The sequence below is a fragment of the Columba livia genome, chromosome Z, assembly GCF_036013475.1.
Source record: "Columba livia isolate bColLiv1 breed racing homer chromosome Z, bColLiv1.pat.W.v2, whole genome shotgun sequence".
In the NCBI taxonomy this organism is placed as follows: Eukaryota; Metazoa; Chordata; class Aves; order Columbiformes; family Columbidae; genus Columba; species Columba livia.
Genome location: NC_088642.1, coordinates 3,350,816 through 3,372,233, shown reverse-complemented (window position 1 = coordinate 3,372,233; position 21,418 = coordinate 3,350,816). Strand labels below are relative to the sequence as shown.

Here is a 21,418-nt window from a genome sequence, read left to right as displayed (position 1 = left end):
ATGTAATCACTGAAGTCAGTGGAGTTTGGAGAAAAAGCCGGACAAGCAAATGCAAACATTTTCCTCAGGGTCAGCTGAATCATTCTCCAAACCCACCGGCTGTGAATGACCACACATCTATGGATATTAATGGGAAATCAGACACTCCACTGTCACGAGGACATGTAGATTCAGGTGTGTCATCTGGCAAATGAAATCCCGTCCCTATCTCTTTTGAATCCTTCCTGATACGGATGAAAAATGCCAGTTAAGACTTGGGCAGAACTGATTATCTGCGGGGACTTCTCCTGCCACAAGCAGACACAATTCTTGTAGTCCACATCATCCCCCATAAGCATCGATTTTGACACCCAGCGCTATCACCAGGATCTGCTTCTGGCCATCCCTCTCCATATACCACTGTTCCCCATCACTCTTTACAATCTTCGCAGCTGCTTGTCGTCTGCGTTCTTCTACACCACACTGAATCCAGCCATCTTTGCTAATTACGCTACAGCACTTTGTGCTATATTTCAGATTCAGCTAAGATAGAGAGAAGGTTTCTGGCACTATATCTAGTACCGCTGGAGTAACTCTGATTATGCATATCGGAGACTAATCATTCATTAAAAACCTGGGCTCTCTAAATGTGGCTCTCAGGAGAATGGAGATGAGAAGTTTTCTTCTATAGAGAGTCAGCCTGGAGGTACTTAATATTCTCTCTGTCCAACTCTAGTGAAGTCTGCACTGCTGTGCTGCAGGTAAACTGGAATATTTTCTCCAGTATGTTGGGGGGGGTGGGGTGTGGAAAATCCCAGAGACCAAAAATCACAGGCTATGCATTATGAATAAAAAATGATCTTCTCTGCTAAAGTCTGTTGCGCTTGCTCTTGTTGCTTGAAATATTAACGTTAGCTGAGAACTGAATCAGCAAAGCAGCAGCGTAACAAGGTCACTAGCAGCACAACTTTCAGCTGTCAGGCTCCCATTTCATTTACATGGCACTTCTAAAGTTGTATCCCCACAGGCGTGATTTTAATTGGACTGCCGATGACATGTTTTCATCGCTTGTTCTGCATGAAACAATTCTGGCACAAGTCATCATAAAACAAGTCAAACCGTTTTAGTTACCTCTGGCAAGCTGAAACCCCCAGGTTAATAGTTTGGAACCCAGAATGCAAGTAAACAGCACAGTGGGAATGGTCTAAATGGTGAAAAAGCCCAAGCTGACACTGAGCTTGGTGCAGCCTTTTACCAGAGAGGCCTGGCTGTTTTCAAAGGTTGCACGTGAACTGCCGACAAATGCATGGTATGCCAGAAACCCTTACATCGTTGTTATATTAATAATATAATATTAATAAATTCTATGGTCAACATCTGAATCAAAATGTATAACGAGTGGGATAACATGGAAAAACATGATGAGAAGCACATAAAAAGTCTTTGGGTTGTATTCACTCCGACGAATATATTCCCTACATCCATCTACCAATTTATATTTTCAGACACAAAGACTATTGTCTTCCAGTTGCCTGACAAAAGTGAGGAAGGGAGAAAGGAGTATCCATTCTTCTCCTCCAGACAGTTTAGGTAAAGAAAGTAAGACATAAGAAATAAAATATTGTTGGGTCAAAGCATGGTGTTGGTAGTTCCTCAGAAAAGGAAGGTTAGTTTAGCTTACAGACTGCAGGACATGAGGATCTGGATGTTGGAGGGTCAGCCAGCCAGTGTGACGGAGACTTTCAACATGAATCACAGTGTTCGCAGTAAAAAAGAAGGAGCCCAAGCAGCCAATAGTCTTCTGGTGGTTGTTCTCACAACTAATTATGAAGAAATAAACTGAGGCAGAAGAAAAGAGACTGCCCAGCTCTAGCTTTTGATGTCTAAATAAGGAACTGCAGGAGGTAAGGCTTTTGATGCCATCAAGGCATGCAGTGGTGGGATGCAATGAGATAGGAGATATCTTTGGTATAAAAAAATAATCACTTGTCCAGAGTGACACAGGAAGAACCTGGCAGGGAATGGGGTGGAAATCAATGCTCAGATTCCAGGCCTGATTTCTCACCATTGTGAAATCCAACCTAAGGAAGGGAAAAGGCAATTTTGTTGGCCCCCGAAGGTGGAACAAGAAATATTTGTCAACAACCTGTACACAAGGCAGATTAGTGAGGGACAAGTCAAACACAGTTCCAGAGCTGTGAATTCCCTGCACACAGTCAAGGATGCACATGAGAAAAAGGGGGAGAAAAGGGCTACAGAATGAGCAAAATAATGTTTCCAGTAATTTTTTCAAGAAAGCTGTATTATCTGATTCCTGATATTCTGGGGACAGGAGAGGAATTTGCCTCAGTGAAAGTCTTTAAGGTGTCATACCAGACTGGAAAATTATCAGCTAAGCTCTCAGAAGGGGCTTCTAAAAGGCTCTGGGTTTACCCTAAACTTTAATTTGGAAGAGAGTGAAGAGTAAGGACAAAACGGAGAACACTAGAAGAGGCAGAATGGCGTAACTCTATCAGAAAAGCACCACAGCAAAGAAACATGGGAAGAGGGTCTTTCAGTAAGACAGGGGTGTGCAATGCCAAAGGCAGTGGGGGAACCAAGGCTTGGAAGCAAGACCAAAGTGTCTGCCTTTACAACAGAAACAGGAATGTCAGAATGGAAGAAGAACAAAGAGAAACTGGAGACAAGGAAGAAAGCTTGGAATAGGCCAAGTACTTGGAGATGAAAGGCAAGAGGGAGCAAGAAGACAATAATACACAGCCACATGGCTTCTAATGACTTTCTGACTTGACAAATATAGGAAATATTAGTCTAGAGCACCCAGAGGAAACGTTTTGTAGTAACTGGAATAGCTGACATGTGATGTATTTATAAATTTTTCAAAGCCAATTCAAAGGAGAGGCCAAGCCTATAAAACTGCATGAGCTAGTGAGATTTTATCTTCTGTAATGATGAGTGTGTCCTGGGGAAACAGCATTCTGCTCACATGGGATATATTCTGTTGTCTGTAGTTCTGCAGGGAAGATAATTCTCTCAATGGCTCCATCATCCTCTGATTTATCCAGCCAACGGCCACAAGGGAATTTGAGGCACCGTCCTAGTGATGGGGCATCAATCTCCACCCATTCCAGAAACCAGCCTGTTGAATTACCTGTGGTTAGAGAGATACAGTGAATAACCCGAAAAGCCTTTGCAGACAACAGCAAATGAATCGTTGCATTCCAGATCCCTGAGAAACAAATTTTCCTCTCTTTTGCCAGTGGGAAAATAGAATAGAAATGACAAAGATCATTGGAAGCGATTGTCCAGGGTGAGCTAATATACATTTCTATATGTGGCAGGTTAAATACGTGCATGTGGAAGTGTTGATTACTCCATTGCTTGGACTAATTTGCCTTTGTAATAGGAAAGATGAGTTATCAACAAACATATCCCTTGTTGCCCCATGGGGAAAGTATTCAGGTGTCTTTCCGCTGTTTCCCAGGTCTTAAGCAGAAACACCTTTATGTCTAAGAAACAGCTAGGACTTGAGGATGAAAACAACCAAAATACTGATAAAGAAATTAGGCAAGTCTGTAGGTCCCATGCACGGCAATAAAAAATATGAGGTTTAGTGATGTACAAGAAATCTCTCTAAAGGCATGGCTGCAAAACTGAAGAGCCTCTTGTGGAGAGAGATGTTGCAAAGCTACCTGCAAGTTACCACCACCGTGCTCTTATTGCCATAGCCGTGAAAATGGTTTTAGCAACAAATATAGTAGCAGAAACAACCAAAGTGACAGTAAAATCTGTCACCAAAAGGTAAATTACCTTTGGGGTCCTGAAGGCAGGTTATTTTACACATCAGTATGCCTAATGTACTAGAAATACTGCATTACAAAGCAGATTATCTTACCTTTATTGTCATGGCCTATCTTGATTTTTTTCAGGTCTCCAATGTCCACAGACTCCACTGTAAACTCATCTACCTTCCCACGCTCAAATTTGTTCTTGTTAATCTTTGAGGCCTTTAGGCTGACTGTCCCTGTTGTGGTGATGCAAAAGGACATTGTTCAGCATGTGAAACAAATCCTCTGGGAATGTCAACAGGAGAACAGGGAAAGTGGCTAAAACATGAAAAACAGCTTTTCTTCTGTAGATCTGGGCTTTCTCCCTCCCTCCCTCTGAACCAAATCTGCATTGACACCCAAAAATATACATAGTTAGTTTTCTGAGTGATCCCCTGGCAGTGTCACAGGGATGATGATGTTGTGCTGGGTTCACAGCTAAAGAAATTGTTGCTACCCACTGGTTCCCTGTCACTCCCACAGACACCCGAGTCACTGCACATGCAGCTTGGCCATTTCCAAGAGGATTTGCTCATCAGCTGATTAAATACTCCTGGGCCATTCAAAAAGGCAGAGGAGACCTGGATTTCGGGAGTATGCTGATTCATTGCTGAGAAAAGCAAATCACTCACTGCATTCACTACTCAGTAATGCAGTCCCAGTCAACTGCATTGTTTCTATAATAGAAATTAAAGCCTTTAGATCAGCAGCTGGTGCAAATCAGCCTTGCAAAGTTCGACAATGATTTACAGCAGCTGGTGGTGTGCTCCCAGCTATCACGTTGTGTGCAGAGACACTGAGAATGTGAAGTTGTGCTAAAAAGGAGTGAGGAATTATTATCGAGGAGAGGAAAGGGAAGGAAACCATGACCTGTCTTTTCAGGTATCCAGCAGTGAGGTGCTATGCTGTTCCATCACATGAAGCCATACCTGTATCATCTTTACTTCCATAGAGAGTGATGAAGACGTTGGCATCTGTCCCAGCATTCTTCTTGTCCCCGGTTTTCACTTTCACAGTGTATGTTGTCGATTTAGCTGTCAGATAAAACACCTTCATTTAAGAGTGTGAAATCTGAGCAGGAATTAACTCTACTTTTCATTGCATATGTGTGCTTAGTTTGGGTTTTATTTTGACTGATCGCAGCCATGCTGTAATCTCTAATTCCTGTCATATGCTGCGGTAGCTCCTGGGGTGAGCTGGGCTATCTGGTTGCAGAGTCTTCTGGTGCTCCAGTCATTCAGCACATTGTCTGCATATCTACAGATAAGAAATGTACTCAAGCCTTCCTATTTGCTTCCAGGGAACCTCTAAGGCCCCTCAAAACTTCCTGTGCCTATACTCTTTCATTAAAGAAACCCACATCCACCCCCTTTTTTTCTATTAGTGCCAGATAATATATATGCATGTAACACACCAGAAGGTGTGCATTTTGACATGCACAGTTCATATTCACAAACACACCTTTAACAATTAGAGGGACTTCTATCGCACCATCATTTAGCAAGCACAGTAAACTCATAAAAAGTATGGCAAAGTCTAACATAGCCTTCACCAAGCTGAAATAACCTACTCAAGATTTCCAAAACGGAACCTCTTTTCCATAGTGAGACACATTTCCAAGATGCTGCTGAGCCAGCAGGTCCTACTGAACAAAAGGGCTACACGATTAGTAGAAATTTGTTGGCTATAGAATTTCTGGAAATCATTTGTATATTCAAAAGCACTTGAGAGGAAAGTTAAGGGAGAGTTTCCGGCCTTTCACTGGCAATGAAGCCAGTGGAAGTGTTGGGCACTCAGCACCTTGCAGCATCAGACCCAGGACTCTGTCGTTTTTCTGTGGTTATCATGCAAAATTATGCACAAGAGAGGCAAAGTTATTTCAGAGGGCAGTGGACACCAACAGCAAGGTGGAAAGTGAGATAAATTTTGGTCCCTTTCTCTGGTCATATTTGCTCTCTGCTCGGTTTCATGTTGAAACATTTAATCATTCCAGTCCATCATGTCAAATGGCTGGGATATTTATGCCTTAGATATTAGTAATGAATATGCATTTCGGTTGAGAGATGATGGCTGAACACTTTATCTGTCTTCCTAGGTTTCTCACTTTGGGTCCAATCTTGCAAGATGACTAAATCACCTAAAAATTAGGAGCTGGCTGACATGCACTTCACACTTCATTGACACCTGAAAGCTCCATGGTTGGGGCAGAATTACCAACGGCCCAGTGAACACTAACCACTGGTGCCCTCAGCACAGCTAAAAACTGGATTCCTTTTCAACCCCGTACTGGAAGAAATACAAGGCTAACATAAACCTTTCTGTTCCAGGCCCAACGTTGCAAGAGACTGGCCATCATTTTCCGAATCTTTCTTTACAAATGCTTCATCCACTGGGACCAGCTCCCTGACAATCTGACCGTCATCTTCCTCAACTGCTAACCACCGCTGGCATGGAAAATAATACCTACAAAAATGACAGCAGCACCCAGCACTTACACAGAACTTCACAGGCTTTAATAACAAAAAAATAAGCACAGAACAGAGGCTACTTAAAGACAACAAGATTACTCAAGGCTGAACAATACATGTGTTTTCATCTTTGAGCTTGGATATTGTTTGTGGGAGCTAAATCCACAATTAGGTTGGTGAGCACTTACTGAAAAGTGCTACTTCTGAGCTGCCAGGTCCATATGATAGATTTGTTTTAGTTTCCACTTCCAGAAGAAGTTAAATAGCTCAATGGAACCTCCAGTCTCCCAGGCATTTTGTGTTTATGAAAAAATGGGCCCATTTTGAGGTACTTATGAGCAGTCCCACCCACCAGAGCATTGTGCAACTTTCCAGCATGTGACTTCAAGCCAGTTCCAGCTCAGAAGCAAGCCTGTATTTCACATTTCTAACAGGCTAGGCTTTGTTCACTCAACTGTCTATGAAAAATCATGGGAGTTTACTTAGATCAGGACTTCCTTTTGTCCCAGAACTTTACATTAGGTACGAAAGACAAAAACCAACCAACCAACCAACCAACCAAAAAGATTTAAAAAGAAAAGAGGGAAGATTCAGGCTACATATGAGGAAGAAATTGTTGTCCCTGAGGGTGATGAGAGCCTGTCCTAGGTTGGCCAGAGAGGTGGTGGATGAACCATTCCTGGAGACATCCCAGGCCAGGCTGGACGGGGCTCTGAGCAACCTGAGCTGGTGAAGATGTCCCTGCTTATGGCAGGGGGGGCACTGGGGGAGCTGGGAAGGTCCCTTCAACCCAAACTATTCTGTCATTCTATGAAAAGTCTTCCAGAGTGGAGCCTGGAAAGGAAACATAAACAGCACAGGCTCTGCAATTGGACCTGGAGGGGAGGGCGAGTCCCTCCCAGGAGAAACGGAGAAAAGCTGAAGTTTCCTTCCAAACACTGCTGGTTTCCTAACTGCAGATGTGCTGGGACCGCAAAACACCACACAGTGGTACCCCAGAATAACCCCAGGCTCAGTGTAACATCACAAAGCTCCCAAAGGACTCCTGCTGGGTCAGTGAGAAGCTACAACGATGCTCTTCTGCATCTTCTCTGCCTTCCCATGGTCCTGCATGCTCCTGAGAAGATGCCCCCTTTTCTGACCATATGAAAAGGGTGCGGCAGGCTGCTCACGTGGTGCTCTCCTTGAGATCAACAATCTCTACCCTCTCCAGGAACCAGCTTGGGCTAGCACCAGTGTTATCATGGCGGATACGCAGCTTCTTCAGCTCACCCAGGTCAATGGCTTTGACGGTGAACACATCCACCTGCACAGGAGGCAAGAGGAAAATGACTGTGTTTCCTTTAAAGGGGGAGAGAAAGACAGTAAAAGGCTGAGGGTGATCTTTTTTCCCAATAAAATGAAATAGTTTTGTAAGCCTCCCTTGTATTCTCAGGGTGGACGTACTAAAATAACTGCAGATCCGTGAGCTCTGCCATTAGCACTCATGGTTGACTACAAGAAGGCAGTAAGACCCACAGAGCTACACAACCCTTCACTGCTTTCTTTACCTCATCCCCACTTCAGCTGCCTCTAGGTTTAACTCTCCTAGACCTCATCCCTCTCAGGCTTAGCTCTTTCCCCCACACTGAATCTGGAACTGGATACAAACATATTGTCTCCACAGAAACTCTCCTGTGCTTTATTTCAAACCACATGATTTCTTCCTTTTGCCATATGCAACAACCATGAGATTCATTTATTAGCTGTATTAGTGTGGCAGGACGAACCTTGTCATCACAATACTGTAAATATCTTAATGTGATTAACTTGGTGGTAGACTTTGGGTTCATACTCCCAAGAACAAAGCATGTTACATTTGTAGCTTGGGGCTCTTCCCTCTGAACGAAGAACAATCTGAAGGTTGCAGTTTCACCAATGCCAAGCTCATAAATCACAGCTAACAGCTTATTTAACAAACTTAGGCTCTTTTTTATGATCTGACGTTTTCCACAGGTGCTTATTTTTTCCATATTTTTTTCGTTATTCACAATTATTCCTTGAACAATTAATGGCTATAATAGTAGCTTGTTAATTGTTACTAAACATTTTTATGACAAATATTGAATCTACAAGGCACATTGTTTGATCGGATTGGATTATAATGTAATTATAGCACGCCGTGTGATATTGCTTTTATTCGCTGACTGGTTGAGGAGAACATTTAGAATCGTATTTGCAATCTAAGTACTGACACACTTGAGCTGCCTCACAAATGCTCTCCAATATTAATTTGAAGTTTGTGGTTTTCAAGTACTCCTGGCAGAAAACATTATTGTCAGAATGCTTACAGGAAGCAGATGCAAAAGGTGTCTCTGATGTAGAATTGGTGTTCAGCTTATTATTCAAATGAATTTCCCCCGGAAAACATTTTGAGGCATTTTGCTTTAAATAGTATATTTAAGAAATGCAACACATCTGGGCTTTAAGCTGAAAGAAGATGCCAAGCCTTGCAGAGAAGAGATTTTAATGAATGGCCAGCGTGATAACTGAGAGATATGCCAGCCTCCTGCTTGCTTGAGTGAGTTGAATTCATGCATTACCTGGCCCTTTTCAAACTTGTTGAGGTTATTCGACCTTTTCAGCTGGCGCTCACCCGTGTCTCCTCTTCCTACGCCATAGATGCTCAAGAAGACATTAGCATCCGTCCCAGCCCCCCACACATTCCCAGTGAGAACGTGGACTTCATATGTATTCTCTGTGGGTAAAATTGCAAAGGCAGATCAGGAGGAGCCCAGAAATGGCCGTATTTCATTAGGTAGATGGCTCGCCAAGTAGCCTCAAAATGCCGGCTTTGAGAAAACTTTTGTCTGGAGTTTGTTTGCATCTAAAAACATGAGCAGCTTATCCATCCCTTGTTATTAGCTTGATAAATAGTTACACCATGATAAACTTCTAGCCACATTGCCAACTAGAGAGGCTCATGACCCGAGCGCCTCAAACAAGCCTTGGAGAATCCTATAGAATTCCTTCAGGATACTGTCATTTCAGGCTCTTTCCTCCACACTCTACCTTAGTTTAACCGCTTTTCTCTTCCTCCCCAGAGCAGATTAACCAGCCCACAGTGTAACCTGCCCTGCAAACCTGGGACGATGGGACGGTTGGGGTGATAAATGGTCCTGCAAAGCACCACACTGTGGTTATCATTCTTCATGCAACTGCTGCACCCACACACATATGCACTTTCCCTCTGATATTTACCCTCCAGGGTAGATTCTCCATCAGGCACCAACTCCACCACCAGCTCCTTATCTCCTTCATCTTTAGCCAACCAGCGGTGTGCCACAAATGTGTAGACGTCCGTTTCTTCTTCCACCTTGGCCTCCTCTTCTTCCTTCTCCTCCTCAGACTTCTTCTTTCCCTTCTTCTTCTTTTTATCAGATTCCTTTGTCTTTGTGGCAAGCCGCTTCAGTGTGACACTTTCCAAGAACCATCCATCCCCAATGCCTGTCCCATCATGGCCTATCCGAATCTTATAAATCTTGCCAACATCTGCAGCCTCTCTCTGCCACCAAGGGAAAAACACAACCCAGAAGGATATAAGACATTTTATCTTCATAAAGTGTATTCTTAAAAATGAGAAACATCACCTCTATCACCCAAAACATCTAAGCAAAAATAAGATCAATTTTTGATCTGAGTTTACCCTTGTTTTTCCTTCCTGTTTTATTCCTTCATACTTCCCATCAGCAAATCTCATGCGAACAAACTGAACTGAAGATGTTCAGAACAACTAGGGCAAGGATAGGACCTGAATTCATATTTAATGGGCTCCCTACTTCTCCATTGTTGTGCTCACTGGTATTTTCTCTGTGTTGGCATTAAAGAAGAGTATGTCAAAACATCATGCTAGTTTATCATATTCTCAGAGCCTGAGCTCTTTTTTTTTTTTTTTTTTTTAAATTAATAAGAAGCTACATTTAATTCTTAACGTGAGACATGAACCAAACAAGAAGCAATAATAGTGTAGTAATCAGGTAGCATACTTGGATTTAGATAACCTGATGGACCATGGGCTTGGACTGCCCTGCTCCTTACTTCTTATCTGGAAAATTAGAAGAGTGTGTTCTCACTTTGCTAGTGTGCAGAGAGGATACAAACACTAGTGATTACAATGCATCGGTGACAGAAGCCTGTATCAGTAAGGTTCCCATCTCTCTAGTTAATACAGCAGATACAAAACCCTGTTGGTTCAGATTATTTGTCTGAATTACAACCTAATGAAGTTGCATAGAAGGTTTTACTCCATGCAACCCTTCAACAACCAATGACTTGTTTCTGATAATTGCTTATGCTGCTAGGCAGTGTTTATGTTATAAAACTTGCAAACATTTGCTTCAGGCTGAAATCTGGCAACTTGGCATACAAGGTTTCAGTCTAGAAGCATTTTTTTTCTGTAGTAGATTAAAACAAAATCAATTACACACAAGATGCTTATCAGAAAACTAAAATTGATCCAGCTGTCCTGGCATAAAGAATGTGTCTTTCCTTACACTGCTTTACCCTTAGATTTGCTATGATCATCCTGCATGCTCTGTTTGTCACTGATGGCATTTCCTATTAGTATGTAGCTCACACAATCTTGTTCTTGCCCATATCTTTCTGTAAATATTCATATCATGAAAGAGATAGATGATCTGTCTCTTAATGCCTCAGAGCTTCTTCCTTGTGTGCTCATAAAAAAAAAAAATCACAGAAAATAGGCAGAACTTTAAAGTCTGTCAATAAACATCTAAGAGAGGATAAAAACATAGCTATGTAAACAGAACACTGTACATATGGCTTTATCATAAATCTGATAATAGGCTAATACATTTTACTCATAAATTTCTGAAAAATTATAGAGAGTCTCAAAAAAGAAAACTTTTATAAGGTGCTAGTCATCTTAAACCCCAAATAACTCATTAAAATTGGATAAACATGACCAACTTAATTCTATAAAGTGAGAAACTGAGGCAGGACGAGGTGAACTGATCTCAAAAATACACACTACAAAATCATGGCAAAACTTGGGATAAAGACATCTCCATTTGTCCAGTGACAATGGGAATGGTGCCACAATTCTGACAATTCATGGGAGCTTCCACGATTATCTCCAAGTAGGTGCTTAACTGTGTGATGAGACGGATCTCATCTCTGTGGGACTGCAAATTCACAAAGAGATGTGGGCACCGCAGTGCTGAGCCTCATGCTGTGAGCATATGTGACAGATGTGCCTTAAATCTTGCTTCCATCTGGACTCTGTGCTTTACTGCCCAGATGTTGGTGTCTCCTGAGGTTCCTTCAATACAGAAGGATGTGGCTGTGACATGCCTTCACTGCACATCCTCTCCTTGCTCTAACCCCACATCAGGGCACCATTCTTTCCAGACAGTGGTCCAATGTACCCAAGTCCCCCTCAGCAGAGGATGCTTGACCACACGGTAGTGCACACCTTGTCAGCCCAGGACCTCGTGGTGGATTATCAAGGCCCAGGCTCACACACCTGTATTGTGTCTGAGGCTTTTAGTCCCTGCAAATACTCTGCTTGGCTTGCTCAGAACAAGTCCGGACTCTGTCGGATAAACCTAAATTCTGGCCAGACCTATAGCTGGAGAGATGCTCTGTGCATCTTTAGTGCATCTATCATTCAGTGCCTGCTGGACTACTGCTGTAGGCAATAAAATCCATGGGGCACTCACACGTTCACAGAAATTACAGCAGCAAACCTCTGCTGGGTTGGGCTGGTGTATACCTGTAGAAAATGGCATGTGACCATAGGCAAAGTCAGGTGTCCTTGTATTCTGCATGGGGTTTCTTTTTCCCCAATTAGATAAAGAAAAGAGACAAGAACATGTGATCAGGCCCAAAATATAAGCTTAAGGTCTTTTGAGGTCTAATATGAGTACCTCCTTTTGAAAGTGAAGGCTAACAAAAGTTGCTATTGGACCATATTCTTCCATTGCACATTTGCTACCAGCACATCAGAAGATGTAAGTCACCCCGTCAAACACAAAACATCTCAAAAGAAAAACAACACCTCCCAATAAAAAAGAATAGAGGACAGCAGATACCAACTGACCTGCAAGTTTTGTTTAGGTCAATTGTTTTCTATCTTTGGATCAATTGTTCTGTTGATGTCTCAGATCTGGCTGGTCATTTCTTTCCCGTCATAGAAGCAACACTGACCACCTTAATCATACCTTGAATATATCTGTGGCTCCCCGTTCAAAGTTGTTCGATCTGTTTTCTAAGATGATCAATTCCGTTTTGCCAGTCTCGCCGTAAATCTGCATGAAGACTTTGGCGTTGGTGCCTGCGGCTCGCACGTCTCCAGTAACTACAGACACCTCGTAGTTTATCACTGGTCCAAAAATAAAGCAATTATATCAGCAGAGAAGCAGAGATAACAACATTCCCGAGGGCTCAGTTTCAGCATTAAATTACCTTGTCTGAACAAATGACCACATAGCCAAACCAAATGTGAGATAACACGGCTCTTCGCTGAGGCCTAACCTAATGGTTTTCCATTTTACGACTATTAAGCCAGTCTCAAAGGGGTGCAAAGTAGAGCCTTAAAAGGGAATTTCATGTTAGTATTAACAACCGAGCAGTTAACTGATGTCCTTAATATAAAACAAGGGAGGAAGTTACACAGAAAGGAGGAAAAAACAAGCATATTAAGATCTGAAGGCAAATTTTAACCATAGTCTTAAAAGAAAATGAATCTACTGGTAGAAGTATAATAGACTGTAGGGATTTGGCCTCTATCAAACAATGTCTCTATTCCAGACAATGGGGTAATACAGACAGGACCAGACATGTGCTTAGGCAGGACTGGGACAGGTAAATGTGAAAAAAATAAGACCCACTGATATAGTAATGAAGCAGCACAGTGCCTTGTGGTATATTATACCACCCAGGATGTAAATTTTTCATACAATCTCAGGAAATGGAGATTAAAAACTCAGTAATGTTTTACAACTGTTTTAGGAAAAAATCCCAGCAGAATAATTTACTTTCCTGACCTACATAAGCTCTTTGAAATGGGGAATTTCTGTATTTTTGGTGTATAACGCAGTGATGTCCTGGTCCTTTTAAGAAGCTAGTAATAGAAACTTAGTTCTTAGCTGTTAAAAAGAACACATTTCTCAGTGTGTTTTATCTCACATTTCTCAATAGGCACAATCTCACTTGGGTAGACCTCCACCTCCACCCTGCCATCAGCCTCGTCTTTGTCGAGCCATCGGTTGCAGGGGAACATGTACTGCCTTCCCTGGACTGGAACCGTGATCTGGACACTGGCCAGGAACCAGCCAGAGCGGAGACCCACGTTATCATGGCCGATCAGTATTCGGTTGATCTTTAAAAAAAGCGAACAACAATCAAGAAGGCAGAAAAAAAAAAAACCCAGCACAACAGAATTTATGTAATATATCAAAATCTCCTTGCCCTGGTGCCCTGTTCTTCCACCATGTTTATGTAAATAATTTATATATGTACTTAACAGTAAACTTAAAATACACTATCCACATGCCAGCACGTACACTAGACTATCGATGTAATTATCTATATACAATTTATTTCTTAATATCAAATCCAATCTTGATATCCAATCCAAAGGCCAGAGTTTCTCATTTAATCCTGAGCTATATATTGATTCTAAATTCAGACACTCTCACAAGGTGTAGAGCTGCCTGCAATTAATTCTTACCTTCCCAATATCCATCATATCTATAGTAAATTCATCCACTCGACCACGTTCAAAATAATTGCCTAGATCATTATCAGAGACTAAGAGAAACTCTTTGCTGGAGTCTGCTTTTTCACCGTAGAGTTTGATGAAAACTTTGGAGTCTGAGCTGGCACCGGGGATATCTCCCGTCTTCACGCTGATGTGATAACTGACATCTGAAGTGAGATCAATGTACAGAACACAGACACGTGAGTGACATTTCCAGAGCTCAGCCCGGCAATCAGCTTCAAACAGATATGGGGGTAGGGGGACTCCAGCTCCAGACACAGAAATTACTCTGCTCCTCCATTCATGTGCCTGGTTTATTAGAACCACACCGGCTAAGCTCTCGTAACTTGTGGTTATTAGCCAAAACACAGGAGTTATACTGATAAACAGAAAATATTGTGTATTCCACCCTCTCGCCATTATATGTCTACCAATCCACAAAAATAAGCTTAGGCAAGTGAGCTGATTTCACATTTTTATACTTACAATTTAATTCAAAAGCTTTTTTTTTTTTTTATTTCTCCTAAAACTAAACAAAAAGCATTTCAACTGGACTCTGTAAGGGCTGTTTTCTAAAGAAAATTGGAGCCCTGGATCTCCAGAAAAGGACAGTGTAATATTTTTGGTGATTTTCTTCTGGCAACACAGTGTTATTCAATAGAATTTACTAAAGCAATGACAATTCAAGATCCTTTTGAGAAAACTATACAAGATAGCAAATTTTAAACAAATCACAACATGAAAAAAATCAAAGTTTCTTTCTACATATATAATTTTGCAATTATTCTCTTTTTATGCATATTAATCCCATTCATAAACTAGGATTTAAGTGTTGGAAGCATTTCCACCCTTTCTTGCATAAGGATGGCAAAAAAAGTCAGGGAGATTTACTGTGAACTGACACGAGTTACTAAGTAGAATAAACCAAGTAAATACGTGCCTACACAGCTCAAACACAAAGCTTCTTATTTCCAAGCTAAACTCACTTTTTAGCATTGGTGACTCCCCAGCAGGCACTAATTCTCTGACAATCTGACCGTCATCCTCATTTTTGTCAAGCCACCTGATTTACAAACAGAAGCAAGTTATCTTTGAATAATTAAGACCTGCTGGGTCCACACATTGTAAAAACTGACATCACAGTCAAAAAGGTATTTTCACAGGGCTCTGTATCTCCGTTAAGTTTGCAGGAGCTTGACCAGACCCTGTGGCACTCACACTTTAAACCTCAGTTTTCCCAAGATATCTCTGCTCGCAGTAGATAGGCATCTGCTGTGATGTCTGTCTGTCTGGAAAGCACAGCCTCCATAGCCACAAGTTATTTCCGTAAATGGGCCGTCTCTGTTCCTCGAAAGCGTTAACCTCCATTGACCAGAAATACTTGCAGCCTTTATTACTGCCGCCCTTGATCACCTTTATAGCATTTAAGTTACAACCCTCCCCCCACCATTTTTTTGCTGTTTGTTTACTCTAATGTATCATCATTTTTCCCTTCTTTACGGATAAGTATATAATCCCTTTTTCTGCACCAGGAAGAGGATGAATGCTGCCGTTCCCATTTTGAGGACAGGGTATGTGGTGGAAGCCAGCACCAGCAAAAGGATATACTTTGTTTCTCAGAATTAATCTAATGATCTAACTAGACTACTTAAGAAGAGGAGCTGGGCACAAAGCAAAATGTAGCATGATCTCAAAGGAAAAAAATCTGAAAGTAAAATGGAGGGGAACCAATTGCTAATCTGATAACCTTCCCAGCTGCTCCTTCATCTTCAAGGGTGAAGGAATCACAGCCCCATCTTCATCATATGCCATAGAGAAATAGTTGTACTACAGCAGCATGAGCCCTGGCAGAGGTTTATCACTTTCCACTTCGCTGCAGCACTCAGGATATTCCTGTGGGCATCTGCTTAAGGTTCAGGTTTCCCTCAGTGAGGCACTGGGCCCATTTCAGTCCCCAAACACCACGTCGTGAGAGCAGGAGCCATTCCCAGAAAGCCCGGTGTTCACAGGTACACAGCTGCCCACAGCAGCATCTTCTGCAGTTAAAAAAGAACTGCTCAAAACCAGTGGAGGTGTATGAAGGACAAGAGATCAAGTTCTGGCAGGTCATTCAGGGTATGTAAATTGGTATAATAATTCATAGAACTAGAAAGAGAAAAACAAATGCTTCTTTTTAAAGGTGACCACACAGCTATGTGGATGACACCAGACCAGAGAAGACCTCTTTCTGCACAAGTACGCGCAGTGCAAACACACTGCAAGCTTCTTGCCATCATAGAATCATAGAATCATTTTGGTTGGAAGGAACCCTTAAGATCATCAAGTCCAACCATAACCTAACTCTAGCATTAAACCACGTCCTTAAGAACGTCCTGTATACACACTTAAACCCCTCCAGGGATGCTGATTCCAACACCTTCCTGGGCAGACGGTTCCAGTGCTTTACAACCCTTTTGGGGAAGAAATTTTTCCTAATATCGAATCTGAACCTTCCCTGGCACAACTTGGGGCCGTCTCCTCTCATCCTATCCCTTGCTACCACAATGTCGCCGTGTCACACAGGTCCTCCTTGGTTGACCCTCATATCAAAAAGGAGAGGAGCCCACTTCCTATTTGAGTTTCCACCTTTGATTTTGTTGATGAACCAGCACACATGGAAACCACCAAAACACCCTCATGATGGGCATTTGGGGACATGAACAAATGCACACTGAGAGCTGGATCAAGCCTATGGTATCTCACTGGTAATAAGCTAGCACAGCTTACAGTCATGACTGGCTGGACTCACCGTGTTGACCAAGAATCATTGAATCATAGAAGCACATAATAGTTTGGGTTGGAAAGGACCTTCAAAGCTCATCCAGTCCAACTGCCAAAGTAACCAGACATTTTGGAAGACCAGGGAAGTTAGGTCTCCATTTCACCCATCTGAAGGAACGTTACCTTTTTAGTTTCCTTCTCTCCCTTCCCACCCACAGGAAAACAGCACACACAAAAAAAAAAAGCATGCAGAAAACCAACACCAGGAAAGCAAAATAAACCTGGGCTAGAGCCAGCCAGTCCCAGAAGCACCAGCAGCAAAGTCCCCATGCAAAAGTGGTGCACGCAGCCCCAGCACACAGACACACATCTCCACTCCCAGACCTCTTCTAAGATTTGTTGTGTTGTCGGGTATGCAGTCTACCCCGTATTCTTCCCTTTCACTCCCTAAATCAGGTGGCCATGTGCAGGTGAGTTGGAAGGAGCTAAAAGCTAAGGGGGTAAGCATGAAGGTGACGAGCACATGAACACATGATGATCACACGAACACCACGTGAGGGCATCAGATGTGGTGTTGTGATTCCTGAGAGATGTAGTGGAGACAGAGGAACAGAAAAATCCATGGGAAGACCATGAAATTGACGTAAAGAATCGAGCAAGGGCAAGTGCAAGGAGGGCAGGAGCATGCCAAGACATCATGTTTTCTTAAGAAAGGAAACTTTTATTCATGTTTTGGGGTTGGGGGATTTTTTCTTTTACCTGTTAGTACTGATCCTTAATACCTTTGTCTCAAGCAGTTCTTGATGTTGGCTCAGGATTCACGTCCTTGAACAGGTATCCAATGGCTAGGGGATCACATCATCCCAAAAGTCAAGATGCTTCTGTGTACGTGGATGTCAACTGGGAGGACCCATGAAATTCGAGCCTGAACTCCACCACCCCAGGACCACTGAAACCAGCGTGGCCTTTGGTAAGCTCACGAGGTAGAGACATTTCTGCTCTCCTGCTGCTGTTTTTTGTGTCCTGCAAGCTCCTGTTTCTGCTGCCGTGTGTGCATGCTGATGTTTTCTGTCACCTTCGCCATTGCTGATGCTTTGGGGAGATGTGGGTTGAACCTGGGAGAACCGCTTCTGTGCCAAGGTGGCAGGATGAAAACACATCCCACAAGAAACAGATCTCTGTGTGCAGCATGGCAAGAGCTGATTGCTTCGACAGTGAGGACAGGTGAGAAACGCGAATTTAAAAAGGAGGACACAACCCTAGGTAAAGAAATCCCCTCTGTCAATGTTGGTAGCTACTGATGGCGAGAGGACAAATATGTCTTGAACTGGAGGAGGAAGAGGGAGGTTTTTCAGCAGAAGCAAATTAAGGCTCCTTGCTTTGTTCCAGACAAGAGAATAGCCAGAAGTGGCAGAAGTACTATTTTCTCAGGAAGATGACATCAGTGACAGAGGAAATATTTGGATGAGCAATACCATTGTGTTCCTTCCCTTCAGCACATATGCTGCAACATCCCAATTTTACTTCAGTGTGATGCCAATATCGTATCACTGAGCAGCAGATTGCAACCAGAGGTTTATAGCCTTACACTGAACACAAATAGATTGACACTTTATAAACACATCAGGCTGCAGAAAATAGAATTTTTCAGTATAGTGCCATCATATTCCTAGTACAAAAGACCTGTCAAAATCCTTTATTTTACCAGAGCTTTCATATGATTTCACTACATGTAATTCACATGTCACTGTGGGTTTTGCAAGGTTGTAATCATGTCCTGTATCATATATTTAGCTCTAAAGAGATGTTGTGTGTCCAACAACCCAAAGCAGACACCAATACTATATGAAAACCACTTCAGAGAGAATTTCTAAAGGAGCAGAGAGTCAGGGAAGAGCTGGAAGGAAATATGGTATGACATCATGTTTAGCATTTGAAATCCAGCAGATGATAGTCTGACTGCAATTAGAATGATTAGCACAACCACTAGTTCAGATATTTATGTATTTGTGTGTGTCTTTAAATATAACCTACATATATTTGTGTGCGTGTAAAATAGATTGACATTTCAATGTATTTTTAGGCAACAAAAGGCGATTTCTCTGAATCCTTGATGTGATGAACACTTTTGGCATTTGATTGAATAAATGTTCTTTTGCAGGAGCCTCCTAGTGCATCATCCCATTCATGGTCTGTCTGTTCTTCATAAAATTAACAATGTTCCCTTATGCTTGTGCTGGAGAAAAATTAAGATGGTGCAGTCCATATGCTTAGAAAAAAGTGTTGTGAGGTATCATTGAAGATTTCAGTGGAGCTGCAATGATTTATAGCATATAAAATTCTATTCTATCATGAACTCATGACTTTGCTTGATTGAAAATTCATTTTGTCTAGGATATAAATATCATGAAAAATAGACTGTATTAGAGAATGTCAGCGAGTCCATTCTTGGACTTCCACAGAGGAAGAACGAAACCCAAAGAACTAATTTCTGAGCTTCAGAAAGGATTGACTCCAGTTCTGGGACAAAAGGTGAACTTCATTTTGAACTTTCTAGAGGTATTCATAATCACAATACCTAAACCATGTCAGGCATTACAAAGTATAAACTGCTCTAGTTTTGCCACTGAATGGGTCAGTGTTCAGTCCCTAAAAGCACAGATATTATAATGTCATGTGGTCGTAAGGAAGGAAAAATACAGCAGTGCATCCAAACAAGGTACTAGTAATTCTGCAAATGACGCTTGGAGAATTATTTGAGTTTACTTCTCGTAAGCAGAGATCAAATGACCGCTTTAAAAATCACTGACTCAGAGAAGAGCTACAAGCCGTTCTTTATACAGCCAACTGTTTTAAGAGTTGAAAGCACAGGCTTGGGAGTAATTATTTCTCCATGCTCTTCCTGAATCTGACACAAACTCACAATTAATCCACTTAGCTTCTCTTGATCTCTGCTGGCTATCTTGTGCTACAAAACTAGTTCTTCACATAGAGCTCTTGTGACTATCAGGCAATAGATGTTCCTATAGAGTAATAAAAAAAGCTTTCACATTAAAAGACAAACGATAGCTGTGTATATGAATGTGTAAATGATGAGAACAGAGACTTCAGTGAGTTAGATGTGATGAAGATCTATAAGGATATCCTACAGACATCAGTTATAGGAGGAGATGGTTGGCCAGCTCTTTGCTATAGTATTTGCTCTCCACATGCTGGTACAGATGAGTTTTTACAGAGGTGAGAAGCCTGTGAAGCTTTCTGCACGGGTGAGATGTGTTTCTTCTGGAATGTATTTTGCCCTCTAGTTGTCTCACAGCAGCAGCTAAGCAACAATAGAGTATCTTTCAGTAAGGACGCACCAGCAGAAGTTGTTTTCTCCAGACCGTGCAATTGTCCTATTCAGAAGAGTGGAAGTTATTCAGGTCTTGGCAATAAAAACATCAGCATGTCCACTCTCTGGACGTGGACTGGCCAAACAGAAACAGAAGCTTCTCTGGTGTCCCCAGGATTGAGTATCTAACTAACCTTGCTTGCATTGATTCATTAAAAGAAGGCCACTCTTCTTGGCCAAGTCTTCTTCACCATCTTGGCTCTGAAGAAGCAGGTGAATGAAGCCTTTCTGGGTAGCGAGGACATCAGCTGTCCTTGGCCTACAGGACTGGAGGGGAACTTCCAAACACTGCAGGTCATGGAGACATTTATCCCTCATGTGGAGGATGCAGTGGGTGAGCACCTTCACTCTCAGATATCTCCAGACTCCATGACGACACCCGTATACTGCGATGATGCCCCAGTCTCCCAAGAGACACGGGCACCAAAGATAGTGAGAGGGAGCATCTGTCCCTGTGTTTGGAGGTGATCAGTCATGTTACCTTCTCAATCTGAGAGGAAGAGATAATGCTGGCACAAGGACAGCAAACAAAGCTGCAGGAACAACACTGACAGCACTTGGAAAAAGAGACATTTAGAAAGGTAAGAAGAGTGGAATTCCATTGCTTGTGACTTGAAGCCTGAATGCACCCCGTGGATATTTTGGGGATAAGGTCTTGGGTTTTCTTTATCCCTCCTATTTCAGTTCCTGGCCTGAGGAGAACACCCTGAGGACTCTGATGCTTCTGATCAACAGGTGGAAACCTCAGGGGAAGGAGGTCACCACTCCAAGCTGAGGGAGGGCAACCAGCTAAATGGTCAAGGAATGAGACAATTCAAGAGGAAATTTTTAAAATGAGCCAGCTGCACAGTGCAGATAGACACAGAAATCTCCCTGAGGAGCCCGAGCAAAGCAGCTCTTCACATGGACACTTCACGTCCAAGTAAAAACCTGTCTAGCTTGCTTGCTTAGCTCAGTAAAACATATGGTTTTTAAATATGTATCAAAAGGCAGCAAAGACAACGTGGTGGTTTGTTCTTTGCGAAGGGAGAGACTGGCTTGCTTTTCGCAACCAAGATGACATTGCATCTGTTGCTCTGTGCTGTCTCCCCAGTGAGTTTTCTCCCTGATATGATGTGGCTTCAGCAACGCAGACAGGCTGGAGCTGTCTCCTGTTTTGTATTTGGCTGACTCCCCTCATTATGGTGGAGTTCTTCCTGATTCACAGTGACAAGGGACAAGTAACCAGCTT

The 21,418-nt window shown here is 42.3% G+C and overlaps 1 protein-coding gene across 1 annotated transcript in view; it reads right to left on the bottom strand.

Moving 5' to 3' along the window:
- LOXHD1 (lipoxygenase homology PLAT domains 1) overlaps nt 1-21,418 on the bottom strand; it is a 154,533-nt gene that overhangs the window by 67,068 nt on the left and 66,047 nt on the right. Inside the window, exons 15-25 of the mRNA XM_005500411.4 lie at nt 15,023-15,099; nt 14,007-14,203; nt 13,463-13,655; nt 12,496-12,656; nt 9,515-9,818; nt 8,857-9,011; nt 7,447-7,580; nt 6,121-6,269; nt 4,736-4,840; nt 3,875-4,003; nt 2,966-3,130 (exon numbers count right to left, since the gene is read on the bottom strand). Of these exons, the coding sequence (XP_005500468.2) occupies nt 2,966-3,130; nt 3,875-4,003; nt 4,736-4,840; nt 6,121-6,269; nt 7,447-7,580; nt 8,857-9,011; nt 9,515-9,818; nt 12,496-12,656; nt 13,463-13,655; nt 14,007-14,203; nt 15,023-15,099 (1,769 nt within the window). The remainder of the gene's footprint in view (nt 1-2,965; nt 3,131-3,874; nt 4,004-4,735; nt 4,841-6,120; nt 6,270-7,446; nt 7,581-8,856; nt 9,012-9,514; nt 9,819-12,495; nt 12,657-13,462; nt 13,656-14,006; nt 14,204-15,022; nt 15,100-21,418) is intronic.